The 13,297-nt window shown below is 47.2% G+C and overlaps 1 protein-coding gene and 1 long non-coding RNA gene across 4 annotated transcripts in view; both read left to right on the forward strand.

Annotated features, from left to right (window-relative positions):
- Positions 1–7,567: 7,567 nt before the first annotated feature.
- On the forward strand, positions 7,568–8,485 carry LOC120110978. 3 transcript variants are annotated; one of them, XR_005512088.1, is made up of 3 exons: positions 7,588–7,906; positions 8,044–8,218; positions 8,341–8,485. It is a non-coding gene; the product is annotated as an uncharacterized LOC120110978 (long non-coding RNA). The 3 variants fall into 3 exon arrangements; XR_005512086.1 differs by having other exon boundaries at positions 7,568–7,906; positions 8,044–8,485; XR_005512087.1 differs by having other exon boundaries at positions 7,840–7,906; positions 8,040–8,485.
- A 327-nt stretch (positions 8,486–8,812) lies between these two features.
- The window catches only part of LOC103702060 (serine/threonine-protein kinase ATM), an 82,925-nt gene continuing 78,440 nt past the window's right edge, over positions 8,813–13,297 (forward strand). Inside the window, exons 1-7 of the mRNA XM_039127707.1 lie at positions 8,813–8,840; positions 9,466–9,627; positions 9,730–9,924; positions 10,062–10,294; positions 10,378–10,517; positions 10,601–10,688; positions 10,786–10,889. Coding sequence (XP_038983635.1) covers positions 8,813–8,840; positions 9,466–9,627; positions 9,730–9,924; positions 10,062–10,294; positions 10,378–10,517; positions 10,601–10,688; positions 10,786–10,889 — 950 coding nt within the window. The remainder of the gene's footprint in view (positions 8,841–9,465; positions 9,628–9,729; positions 9,925–10,061; positions 10,295–10,377; positions 10,518–10,600; positions 10,689–10,785; positions 10,890–13,297) is intronic.

Raw genomic sequence — 13,297 nt, forward strand, 5'->3', positions numbered from 1 at the left:
GCGATGGAGCACGAGCCGAGCTCGTCCGGTCAGAGAGGACCGCTAACTCATAGCTGATGGAGCACGAGCCGAGCTCGTCCGGTCAGGAGGACCGCTAACTCATCTCCCGACGTCTCGGCCGTTCCCGACAGATCGGGGCATCCCCGTTGTGGCAGGGCATCTTGACCGGTGGTCAAGGTAGGAGAAAATAAACCTGACATCATGAGATAATCAGGAGAAATGGTGAGCTCAAAATGGGGTATACGGACCGTAAGTTTATTATAAAATGGAATTCATAAAACGAGGGGGTTCAATAATCGAATAATGGGGGAACCCCTTAGGGTTCTACTGATGGTACACGCGGAGGTTTTCAGAGCTCCAGCTCCGCGGAATGGGCGTCCCGTCTGGGGGACTCCAGCTGGTAAGTTCCGGGCCGGCGAACGGGCGTGACTCGGTACGGTCCTTCCCAATTGGGGGCCAGCTTTCCTTGCTCAGCAGGTCGGGAGGCTTCAGCTCTTCTGAGGACAAGGTCCCCCTGGTCTGAAGGATTTGATTTTGACCTGCGTTGTAGTACTGAGCTGTCTTTTGCTGCGTACCTCGCCATACGAACTCGGGCGGCCTCCCTTGTTTCCTCGATCAAGTCAAGGTTACTTCTGAGCTGCGAAGAGTTGGAGCTGGGCATCATGATGCTCGACTCTTGGAGAGGGAAGCCCAATCTCCAGTGGGATGACGGCCTCCGTTCCATATGTTAAGTTGAAGGGAGTCTCGTCCGGTGGGGACACGGAACGTGGTCTGGTAAGCCCACAGGACATTATATAGGTCTTCGACCCATTGTCCTTTGGATTTGTCGAAGCCTGGCTTTAAGACCCTGCAAAATGGTACGATTTGTTACCTCGGTTTCTCCGTTTGTCTGAGGGTGCGCGACCGAGGTGAAGCGGTGGTCAATGCCAAGCTCGAAGCAAGAACTCTCTGAAGTGGATGTTGTCCGAACTGGCGGACCGTTGTCAGAAATAAGGATGCGGGGAAGTCCGAATCTGCAAATAATGGACTTCCAGATAAAATCCCGCATCTTCTGCTCGGTGATCCGGGCAAGGGGCTCGGCTTCTACCTACTTGGTGAAGTAGTCGATGGAGACGATCAGAAATTTTCTTTGCCCGGTGGCCAGTGGGAAATGGCCCTAGGGATGTCAATTCCCCACTGGGCAAAAGGCCAAGGGGAACTGATAGAAGTCAAGGGAGCCGAGGGCCGGCGCTGAACATTGGCATTCCTTTGGCACCGGTCACATTTTTGGAACAAAGTCCATGGCATTCTTCTGTAGTGACGGCCAATAATATCCTTGGCGCAAAAATTTTGTGGGCCAGCGCTCGCCCTCCTAGATGGTTTCCACAGATTCCTTCGTGGACTTCACGCAGGGCATAATCCGCCTCTGTTGGGCGGAGACATCTGAGGAGTGGGAGAAGTGAAGGATCTTCGATAGAGGTTTTCCTCGTATAGGTATGTACCGGGTGGCGAGGCGCTTCACTTGGCGAGCCTCTCGTTCATCAGTGGGGAGGACTTCGTCTTGTAGATAGCTGATGAGTTCGTCCATCCAAGCTTGGCTCGAAACTCGGGTGCAGAAGGTCTGCTCGGGCTCGTCTGTACTGGACTTTTGAAGATACTCCAGCACGGCCCCCTTGGGAAGCTCGCTCATACGAGAGGACGCCAGCTTTGACAGCCTGGTCGGCCCTGAGATTCTCCCGACCTGGCAATATGTTGGATGGTAGAAAGAGTCCAAGGCCGAGGCGAGTTCCCGTACCTTCTGGAGATACTTCTGCATGGTCGGGTCTCTGGCTTCGAAGTTGCCCATAATTTTGGTTGACGGCGAGCTGAGAATCACTGTAGGCCCTCAAGTCCTTCACTCCTAGCTCCTTGGCTAGCTTGAGCCCTGCAAACGAGTGCTTCGTACTCCGCCATATTATTAGAGGCAGGAAACTCCAGGCGCAAGGCTTGCTCGGCGACCACCCCTTCTGGGCTGGTGAGAATGAGCCCTGCTCCGCTACCCCCGAGTTTGACGAGCCATCGACGTGCCAAAGTCCATGTCAAACTCGGGGTCTGCTCCATGAGTGGCTCCGGCTCGGGTTCGTCCTCGTCCGGTATGGTGCACTCGGCTATAAAGTCTGCGAGTGCTTGTGCTTTGATTGCCGGTCTGGGTCGGTACTCAATGTCAAATTTCCCGAGCTCAATGGCCCATTTTGTGATCCGGCCGGCACGGTCTGATCTCTGTAGGATCTGCTTGACCGGCTGGGTCGGTCAACACAGCCACTGTATGGGCTTGGAAGTAGGGTCGGAGCCTCCGAGCCGAAATGACCAGAGCATAGGCGGTCTTCTCGAGCTTGGCGTATCGGGTCTCGGCGTCTCTCAAGACCCGGCTGGTGTAATACACTGGCTTTTTGAAGTTTGTCCTCCTCTCGGACCAAGACCGAGCTTACCGCAACAGGGGAGACAGCTAGGTATAAGTAGAGGATCTCACCCTGTTGCGGCTTTGTGAGCAGGGGAGGGGAAGCCAGGAGATGTTTGAGCTCTTTAAAAGATTGCTGGCAACTCGTCCGACCACAGAGAAAGTTCTTCGGCTTTTTAAGGGGCCGCAAAAAATGGAAGGCAGCGCTCAGCCGAGCGGGAGATGAACCTCTCGAGAGCTGCAACTCGGCCTGTGAGCCGTTGTACCTCCTTGACCGTCCTAGGAGGCGTCATCTTTTGAAGGGCTCGGATCTTCTCTGGATTGGCCTCGATTCCTCGCTTGTGTAATGATGAAGCCGAGGAATTTGCCGGAGGTGACTCCGAATGCACATTTAGCTGGATTGAGCTTCATTTGGTACTTTTGGAGCGTGGAGAATGCTTCATTGAGGTCGGCTATATGGTTTTGTGCCCACCCTTGCTTTTCACTAGCATGTCATCCACGTAGGACCTCCATGTTCCGGCCTATTTGATCTTTGGAAGATCCGGCTAACCAGCCTCTGATAAGTTGCCCCGGCATTTTTAAGCCGAATGGCATCACCTTGTAGCAATAGGTTCCCCCATCGGTGATGAAGGCTGTCTTCTCCTCATCTTCTGGCGCCATGCGGATCTGGTTGTATCGGAGAAGCGTCCATGAATGCCAGTAGCTCGTGACCCGAAGTGGAGTCCACGAGCTGGTCAATGCTGGGAAGTGGGAAACTGTCCTTTGGACAGGCTTTATTCAGATCAGTGTAGTCCACGCACATACGCCACTTCCTGTTGGCCTTCTTGACGAGGACCACATTGGCGAGCCACTCCGGGTAAGCTTATCTCCCGGATGAATCCAGCTTCGAGGAGTTTGCTGACCTCCTCGGCTGCTGCTTGCTATCGTTCAGGGGGGGCGCCCCCGCTTCTTTTGCCGCACGGGCTTGCTGGTTGGCTTTACTTGGAGCCGGTGGACCATGATCTCTGATCTATCCCCGGCATTGTCTGCAGGCGACCATGCGAAAAACATCCATGTTGTCTCGTAGGAAGTTGGCGAGGCGACCCTCTCGTGCGCGTCAAGGCCGGAGCCGACCTGCACGGTTAGCTCAGAAGAGTTCTCACGTAGGGGAACCTGAATTAATAACTCACCGGGCTCTACCCGCTCTTTCTGAGGGTCGACCCGCTGCCTCCAGAACCTTGGTTGAGGGCTGGTCAGTCACTGGGGACAGGGCACTTCGGCGGGTCGCTTTGCCTCGTGGGTCGCCAGGTAGCATCGCCTTGCCACCATTTGGTCTCCTCGGGCTTCGCCGACCCCCCGGCTGGTGGGGAATCGCATGAGCAGATGGTGAGTGGAGACTACTGCTCGGAGGGCGTTGAGGCCTGGCCTTCCGAGGATGCAATTGTAGACCGAAGGAAGACGTATCACGAGGAAGCTCATCCCCACGGTGCTTTCACGAGGGGCGAGCCCGGCCGTGACCAGAAAGTTGATTTCGCCCTCTACTGGGACTGAATCCCCAGTAAATCCAACCAACGGAGCAATTCATCCTCCGTAGCTGTTCTTTGGTCATCCCCTATTTTACAATACGCACCAAAGTACAGAACATTCGCCGAGCTTTCCATTATCGACTAAGATGCATTTTACATCAAATCTATTTATGATCATGGAGATGACCACGGCATCATCATGGGGAGTTTCAACTCCCTCTAAGTCATCGTCTGAAAAGGAGATGACTTCAGAAGCGCGCAGGCGCTTCGATGAGGTTTTCTCCCTCCGAGGCTTCTCCAGCCGAGGCCCCTCCTCGGATAGTGTTGATGACGCCGGCGATAGGCCTGTTGGCATTCGAACCTTCAGGCTGTGCTGCTGCTTCGTCGGGCTGCTTTTCTTCACGCCGGCCTTGCACAAACCGATCAAGCACCCCTCGGCGGATGAGTGCTTCGATCTCATTTCGGAGCTGGTAACACTCCTCGGTATCATGACCTTTGTCCCGGTGGAAACGGCAATACTTCCGGTTATCGCGCCGGGTTCGGGTATCAGGCTTCGGAGGCGGGAGCCGGATGCGATCTCGACTCTCGATCTCCATGAGAATTTCGGCCCGAGGGGTGTTGGAGGGGGTGTATTTTCATACCTCCCTTCAGGTGCGCGGGCCTGCAGTGGGAACCTCGGGCGGAGTGGTGACCTCTGCTGTGGCGGTCCCCTCAGTCGGGGTGGACTCCTCGGGCGGGGCGGATTCTTGGCTTGTCGTGGAGATGAGCTTCTGGGCTGGCCGCGTTCCTCGCGGCGCCTCTTCTTGGGGTTCTGCTCGGTCCCGCCCCGCCTGACGGCCACGGCTTCCTCAGCCTTGGCATATTTCCGGGCCCGAGCGAACATTTCTGTAAGGTTCGCTGGGAAATTCTTCTCAATCGAGAAGAGGAATCTGTAGGACCGGGCTCCAGTCTTCAGCGCTGACATGGCGATTGACTGGGTCAAGCTCCCGGACTTCCCATGTTGCGGCGGTGAACCGGTCCAGATATTCCTTGAAGGACTCTCCCTCCTTTTGTTTAATGTCGAGAGGGAGTCGGATGTCCGCCGCTGGGGCTGGCTAGCGGCGAAGTTGCCGGCAAACTGTCTGCCGAGCTGCTCAAAGGAGGAGACAGTACTCGGCTTCAGCCCGGTGAACCAAAGCCGGGCTGGTCCTCGGAGTGTTGCCGGGGAAAGCCTTGCACATCATGGCTTCCGAGGGCTCCTTGTAGGGCCATTAAGACCCGGTAACTTCCAGGTGGTCAAGGGGATCAGCCTTGCCGTTGTAAGGCTCCACCTGGGGCATCTTGAACCGGAGGGAACCGGTTCATCTTCAATCTCCTGGGAGAAGGGCGACTTCGTATTGAACTCGAAGTCGCCGTTACGTCCCGATTTTTCTCCCGTGGAGTGCCTGGATTTGGCGCTCCAGCTTTTCGACCTTCTTGTCGAGTTCATCATTCTGGAGGATCGCTACAGCGGTTCCTCCGGGTGCAGGTTGCCCTGGAACCGACTCAGGCTTCTGAAGGTTGTGGCCAGCCTCCGGTGATCTCTGACTGGGTGCTCTCTCCAGAGGGAGGCCTGGACTTGAGAGTCCTGACCTCGAAGAGGAAAGCCCGCTTATAGGGGGCTCCGGTTGAACTGGAGCCGGGGGAGGCGGTGCCGTTGGGATGCCTCTAGTTGCAGGCTTTGGACAGCGGTGGCCAAGGCCTGCACCTGTTGCACCAGGGCATCAAACCGCTCGGCCGAACTTGATGAACTGACTCAAGCCGGAGGTGGTGAGTTTCGGACGGAGTGCTCAGGACTGGGTGGAGGACGTCGAGAGGCGTTGGAGGCCCCTTTGCTCCTTAGCTTCATGGCAGCGAAACTCGGGCCCCTCCTTCTAGCGCCAACTGTTGCTGGAAATTGGACCCAGGGGCCGCCGCGAAGCCGGGGAAGGAGGAGCTCCGCTGCTGCAGGGGGCGGACGGCGGTGCGCCGGCTGGCTGCGTCCTCTGCCGCGGGGGGGGTGTGCAAGTCCTGCAAAGAAAACCGGTGGCCGGGCTCCCCGGCGCCGGCCCTCCGATGCCTAAGTCAGAGGGGAACAAGTATGTGGAGAGAGCAGGGAAGAGAGTATATGGGGAAGACAGCAAGAACATTTGGATAAGATAAAGGAAGACGAAGAGGATGATGTCCTCAATTGCGGTCTGTGCTTCCCCGGCGGGTTCAGTCCCGGGGATCTGTTTCCGTTTTTGTTTCTTCCTCCCCCTTTTTGGTTCTCCCAGGTTCCCTTTTATAGGAGGGGATTACGTTGTCTGGGAGGTAATCGGGGGATTTGTCCCTGTCCGTGATAATTGGGCACGATTTGGCCCATTTATGGCGTAGTGGAGAACGGGGCCGAATCAGACCGGAAACCAGGGAGTTGTTACGGTCGATCGGACCTGTTGGAGTGGTTGAACCGCCGGCCGTAGCGGGCCTGGGGTCTGTGGATGGTAAGTGCATTTATTACCGAATGAACCGGCGGCCAGGTAAGAGCCATACGCTCTGATGGTTCAGTGATCCGGAGATCGTCTTGGCCGTGTTCATTAAATGCCTGAGTGCATCGGAGACTTAAGGGAGTCTCATGCATTAATGGGCAGGTCGTGACCGAACGCCTGCGGAGATCTTATGCCTTGATGGCTTGGAGATAGTGGCAGGTCGCAAGCCGTAGGAGTTGTCAAGTCCCTTGGACTTTAGGCGGGGGTTGAACATTTGGTAAAGGCATCGGCTCGGCAAGGGTGCCGAGCCGAGCTGGTCGCCCAATGGGGCGCCCTGTGGCGGGGCTGCTTTGAGTACTCCTGGTCGGCGTCCTTTAGACGGGCACCTTCTAGCAGAGCGCCTTGGCGCTGTCTTTGGTCGGCACTTTCTAACCGAGCAGCTTATTTTGGGTGGGGCACCTCTTGGCGCGGCGCTCTGGTCGGCGCCCTCTAGTCGAGCGCCTTCCTGGTCGGCATCCTTCGGCCGAGCAGCTTTCCGGTCGGCACTCCTTGGCCGAGCAGCTTTCCGGTAGGCGCTCTTCGGCGAGCGGCTTTCCGGTCGGTGTACTTCGACCCGAGCGCCTCCGTGGATGTATGACTTAGGGTTTTTCCCCTAACAATAAGTATTGCTCAATGACCTAAATGACAAATCTGGAATCTCAATAAGTTTTATGAAGAACATATGGCAAGTTTTATGCGTTAAAAACTAGCATTTTTAATGTCCATGACTAGGTAGGAACGGGGACCATGCATCTCCACTTTCTATATTTTATGTCTATATTCAGATAATTGGACTCTCATGGAGAATTCTTACATAAGACTTCCATCTTTTCTTTTCTAATTTTATTTGTGCATTGTTTGATAATAAAAATAACTTTCTCCATTCACTCTATATACAGAATGACTGGTGGTAAGAAATAATAGAATTTTTGCATGAGAGCAAATGGGAGCATACTTGCCAATTCCATGTACCGCTGAGCAAACCACACGTGCAATGTTGCAATTCCTATTCGTCACATGAAGTCGGGATATTGTGTGCCGTAGGGACAACTGCACCTTAAGTTGGCACACGATTTGCCGTATGTACATAAAGTGATAAAACATACTCCGCTCATATTCCGGGCACAGACACGTCTCGGCCCGCACGCGCCGGCTCCATTCGCCTTCCGAAAGGCACCCGTTTGTCCAAACCCCCTCCTATAAATCCCATCCCCTCTTTCTCAAACCCTTCTTCCTTCCAAAGCCCTCCCCTTCCCGTTTTCCCGCTTCTTCTTCTCCTCCTCCGCCTCCTTTCTTTTGAAGCCATCCCTCCTTCCTTCGAACCCTATAAATGAAACCCTAACCCCCCTCGCTTCCATTGCCCCCATCCTCCTAGTAAGGAGAGCTGATGAGAGCTCTGTCGCCGCGGGATCATGGCGACCTCGAGAGACGTCCAAGAGATCATCTCCAAGATCTCCTCCGACAAGGCCAAGGCCCGCGACGTGAGCTCCCCCGATCCCTTGCCCAAACCCTCAACCTAATGGCTCCTTCTCGTGCTCCTTTTTTTTTCTTTATCCTTTTCGGGTTCTTGATTTATTCTTGATTGCAATTTTCTCATTGTTCGATGGTTTCCAGGAAGGGATCAAGCTGTTGAATAGCTGGCTGGAGGGCGAGAGATCGATCAGTTTCTGTAGGTTACTCGGTGAGAATACCGTCAGGATCAAGCCCAACGAGATCCCTCATGGTGAGCTGAGGTTCTTGTGGTTTCTTGATAACAATCGGATGTTTTCTTGGACGAGTCTTGGGAAAGAAGGGTGTCTGATCTCGTTTGTATTGTTCCTGCAGCTGAGATTTTCTTGGTCGTAATCCACTGTTTTCTTGAATGTATCATGGGGAAGAAGGGTGCATAATCTTGCTTCTTTTTATTGTTTTGCAGCTGAGACATGGCCTTTTCTCATTACATTGCTGACGAAGTGCATTGCATTGGAGATCTCCACGAGCAAGAAACGTCCACCGAAACTAGTTCTGGCAAAGACTCTTCGCACTGCCATCCAATGTGCTGAGGATCAGAAGCTATCAGGTCAGTAAAAGATTGATGCTACATGTGACTATTTGTTGTACTGGTCGCGAAACAGTTTTCTTTCGTTGTTTGTTGTTGCTAATATTGTTTCCAGATCATGAGTTAGTTCCATAAATTACCTTTGTCTCCTCCTCTCACCACCACCACCGCCACCCGCCTCTAATGCTAGCTTGCATTTTTAGTTGTGTACTGGGAAAAGAATTATGGCAAAGTATGTTCCAGAAGGTCAACTTTTATGCAACTGGATTGCTGTATGCATCTTCAAACTTAGTAATATGGATAATGCCATGATCAGGAGCCACTGTAGCTGACGTATGGATTAATTAGAATGGAATTGTCAGTATATCATAGAACAGGTACTTTTAGACCTACACAGGTTGCTTCTTCATGACATAAGTCATTAGCTAGTTGCTCGTTCTCTTCCAATTTTAGTAGGAGATTCTATTCCTCTCAAAGCCAGTGTACAATGTAGGCAGTTTTGAAAGGAAACTCCATTATAAAAGGTTATGATAAACAGTGATCGGTACTTGATGGTCACCACAACGACAATCTCCAAGGATTGCTGAATGACCACTGTAACCACCATCTCAAAAGATACCAGGCTATCAATGCCCAAATGATTGACAAAGGATCACTAGAACCACCACTATTCCCAACTTAACCACCATGTCAGAAGACACAACGGGATCATTAACCAATGAATTGACAAGTGACCACCTCAATCACCATCTCAACTATTGTAGCGAGTATCAAAATTTTCATGTCAAGGTTTAGACTGAAAGTAAGCAGCAGGTAGCGATGTAGTTGTGATGAACCTTATGGTTCTCAATTTCATGTCTTTAAACTGCATCCAAATTTTGTTTGGTTTGGACTGAATGTAAGCAGTAGACAGTGATGTACTTTGATGGACCTTAATTTTTCCACACTTGCAATTTTCTTTTGGTTCTAGATTTTCATGTCTTTAAAATCAAAATTTTGCAGGAAAAAAACTCCTCCTGTTTTCTGTTGTTAAACTTCTATTTAATCATATATGGGATGTTATAAAAGATGCTCCTAGCTTTCAGTCAGAATACAGCAGCATCCTACGGCATCTTCTAGCTGTTAAAGATTACCGCTATCAAATGAGGAAGCCAGTTTATTGCAGTGAGTTTGTCTTTTAAATTCATTCTCATGTGACTCTCAGATTGATATGTTCTGTATGCTATTTATCTGATGCTACTAACGTGTTTATTTTTCTGAAAGCAGGTCTAGTAGATCTATTCATAAATAAGGTAGGATTGTCCATCGACATGAAATCTAATAGTCATTCCAGCTCCAAAGAGGAAGCTTTCCGCTATATCTTGTCTCTTCATGCCCTCCTGGAAAACCCACCTGGCGATTTTCCAGATAACATCAGGGAGGATCTTGTTAAGGGTTTATTGAGTTTTTTTCACAGATTAGGTAAGCATTATGTGGTTGGATTTATGAGGCATGCGTACGATCTTGTTACATTCAGAAGCTGCATCATTTATGAAGAATTAAGAGGAGATGGTTTTCAAGAGTTGTATTTATTGTTTCTGTGCTTTCTTATGACTAAGGTTACTGTAGCTTTATACAGGGTGAGAAAAAGGATTGCAAATTATATAATGCCTTTCATTTGTGGAACTTTGCCAGGGATGAGGGTAAGTTCTCACGCAAGCTAATGGAATGCATTAATACCTATTTGCTAAAAGATGGCCCAAATCTTGGATATCAAGCCATGGAAATTCATTCTGCTGTACAACGGTTTATGTTTCGTTATTGGCTTACTACTCGTGATCGAGGGTTAAAGGTTCCTGCGTGGATAATCTCTTTTGTTTTTGGTCTAAACTATAATGAGATATTCCTCTATTCATGAATATTTTTTCATTGTAGAACTCATTCATTCTTTATGCAAGAGTACAACTAAAGCTCAGCAGGACTATGTCAGAACGAAGTCCGGTTATAGAACAACTTCTTGATGTTATTTTCAAGGAATTAGACCAAAGCACTAATATTGGTACTGGTTTCCTGTGGTGAGTCTTAGTTTCTGCTTGATGGATGATCTTGAAACCTTTTAGGCTGTATATGTATCTGCTGATATTGCATTGATATCTAGGAGTGATACGTCTAGAGATGATAAGGTTGGAACTCTGGGAGGCACTCAACAAGGTTTGATGGAGCTTGCTGCTACAGTTTTTTATCAGGTCCTGACTTCAAATGTGTAGTGTGTGCAATTCTTTTGAATTTGTTGGTCAATCATATTAGTGAACTTGCTCATGCTAAAGAGTTATTATTATTCAGGCTTGTAAAAACACTACAAAGACATCGTATCAGGAGAAGCGGCTGAAAATGGAGCATCCTGCTGCTCGCATTAAGGATGGAATCATGAAAGGCTCATGGCTTTGGTGAGAAACTGATGTCACATCTTATATAGCTTCTTTACTGAAAATCATACTTGATATATAATGATATTTTAAGTTTTCTGCTATTGTGAGTGCTATGAAAAATTAAAAGGTTTCCTTGATTCATAGTATGATTAGTCATTAAGATACCAACATTGCTCATCAACAATTGTCGATATATTGGATGCTGCAAGGATCTAAACTTAAATGTATTTATTTAGAGATTGTAGGATATGAATGTAAATATGGATCCAACAACACTAAAAATTGCTACATCAAATATTGAATCAAATCTACGAATTATATTTAATTTTCCATGTAAAATATGAAGCAGATATTATGCAAACTTTATTTTAATTGATACAGTACTTGATTGGAATCCTATTAGTACTATATGTTAGAATATGTAAGATTTATGTTACTTGTTTCAATATGAACCATTTGATTGGAGCCTAATATTATAGGTGGGCTCTTATAAGAAAGTCAGAAGAGATATGGGACTTGAATGCTGAAAATTGTTCTTCATAAGTATTATATCTTTAATTTAATAGGCGATCATTATTTCAATTATTGCTTCAACATGAGAACAAACACATAAAGAATCACAGTTGATATATTATCAAACGAAAAAACTATAGAAGCAAAAGTATGACACCAAAGAATATCATTAGATTTTTGATTAAGATAAAAAGAGTTGACAATATAATGTAAACATAATTTTAAGGTCTCAGAATAAGTAATCTAAGTACATTTTTGCATAAAAGATTTAGGTAAAAAATGACTGATAATAGGATACTAATATTATTGAGAAATATTTTTTTTTTTTTAAGATTCTGCAAAAAGCCAAGAAACAAAGTGGTTCTTGTATTCCAGTTTATGTATCCCTTTGTATAAAGTATGCTGGATTAGGCTTCAGACTAGATGTAGAGCATGACCTGATCTGACTCATTGCCAGTTGTATCTGTTCAATTTTGTGTGCAAATAACACTCAAAAGGAATTTCATTCCATTGTCTTGTCGATGACAACAAAAAAATGTCAAACATAGCAAGAAGTTATTTAAATTAATATGTATTTATGCTATATATTTGTGACACTGATTCTTTTTGAATTCTATAAAGAATCCCTTATTAAAATTATAACCTAGGGCAAAAAACTCTGATTTATGGTTCTCTGAAAGTAGAATGAATTAGAACAAAAACAGAAGGGAGAAGTATTGAACTTGGTAAAGTGAAATACTTGTAAGTAGCGGTGTTGTGGGACTGGGTTGTGTGCTGGTTCAAGATATTGTTTGTCTGCTTTTTTAGTGTTGATTGAAGTTGCCGGTGGTTTGAAGCATAGGGTCTTGGGGAGGAGCAAGGGAAGAAGGACAAAAGAAGAGAGATGACTGTTAGGCAGGATGGTGCTGTGGCTCAAGAGTTGACTTCTGGTATAGGGGGCTTGTCACCTGGGTCAATGGTTAAGAGCTGAGAGAGCATCTAGAGTTGGGTCTTTGCTTATGTGCATGCAATATTATGTACTTGTAGGTAAGCTTCTTCTCTGAGCCATCTGCATATAATGGTTAAACTATTTCAGTTGCTAGATTTCAATATAAAGGTTGAAGTAGATTTATCTTTATGAGAAATATTAACATTTGAGAAGTGAATAAACATTTCAACTGAAATACTCATATCAAATGACTCAGATGGATTTTCTCTATAAAAAATATTTAATAAGTACATTTAAACAATACATAGTTCTTGTTAAATATCAACTAATTTAAAATTTATATAAAATGTATCTTTTGATATTGGGCTTTATGGTCCAAATATATGCTATTTTGGCAATTCAAGCTCCTCTTGTTTTCTAATAGAGTCTTATCGAGTTATTAATTCAAATACAAACTGGTCACAAAAGGCTTTAATAATTAAGACGCCTAGATATGGTGTTAGTTGGACTTATCATATGTCTAGGTATATAAAGGTGTACATGGCTTAAAATATATACATGGTTTGTGCACTTTGGGGTATTTGCTATATAACCTGATTCTATGTAATAGAAATTGTATGAAGTATAAATTATGTGCTTATTGTTTTTTCAAGCTCTTTCTTTATTGTATCTGTCTTAACTGCTATTGCATTTTTTAATTAATTTTGGATTGTTAAATAGTTGACTTAGTCAATACCGTAGCATAGTTTACTAATATATTTATGATTTGTGCAAGGTCTTATATTGCTGCAAATTTTCTTGATAATGGATAAACAATGGTTTTGATTAGTGAAGTAACAATAATCAGTACTCGTTTTGTGAAGTAACAATAGTCAGCACCCGTATTTTGATACAAATATATACAATTTGGCATGGACTTGAGCGTATGTTCACTATACATGTCTTGTATCTGTATTAAGTCCTTCAAAATTCCCTTCTTTGCTGC

This window comes from Phoenix dactylifera, chromosome 6 (assembly GCF_009389715.1).
Source record: "Phoenix dactylifera cultivar Barhee BC4 chromosome 6, palm_55x_up_171113_PBpolish2nd_filt_p, whole genome shotgun sequence".
In the NCBI taxonomy this organism is placed as follows: Eukaryota; Viridiplantae; Streptophyta; class Magnoliopsida; order Arecales; family Arecaceae; genus Phoenix; species Phoenix dactylifera.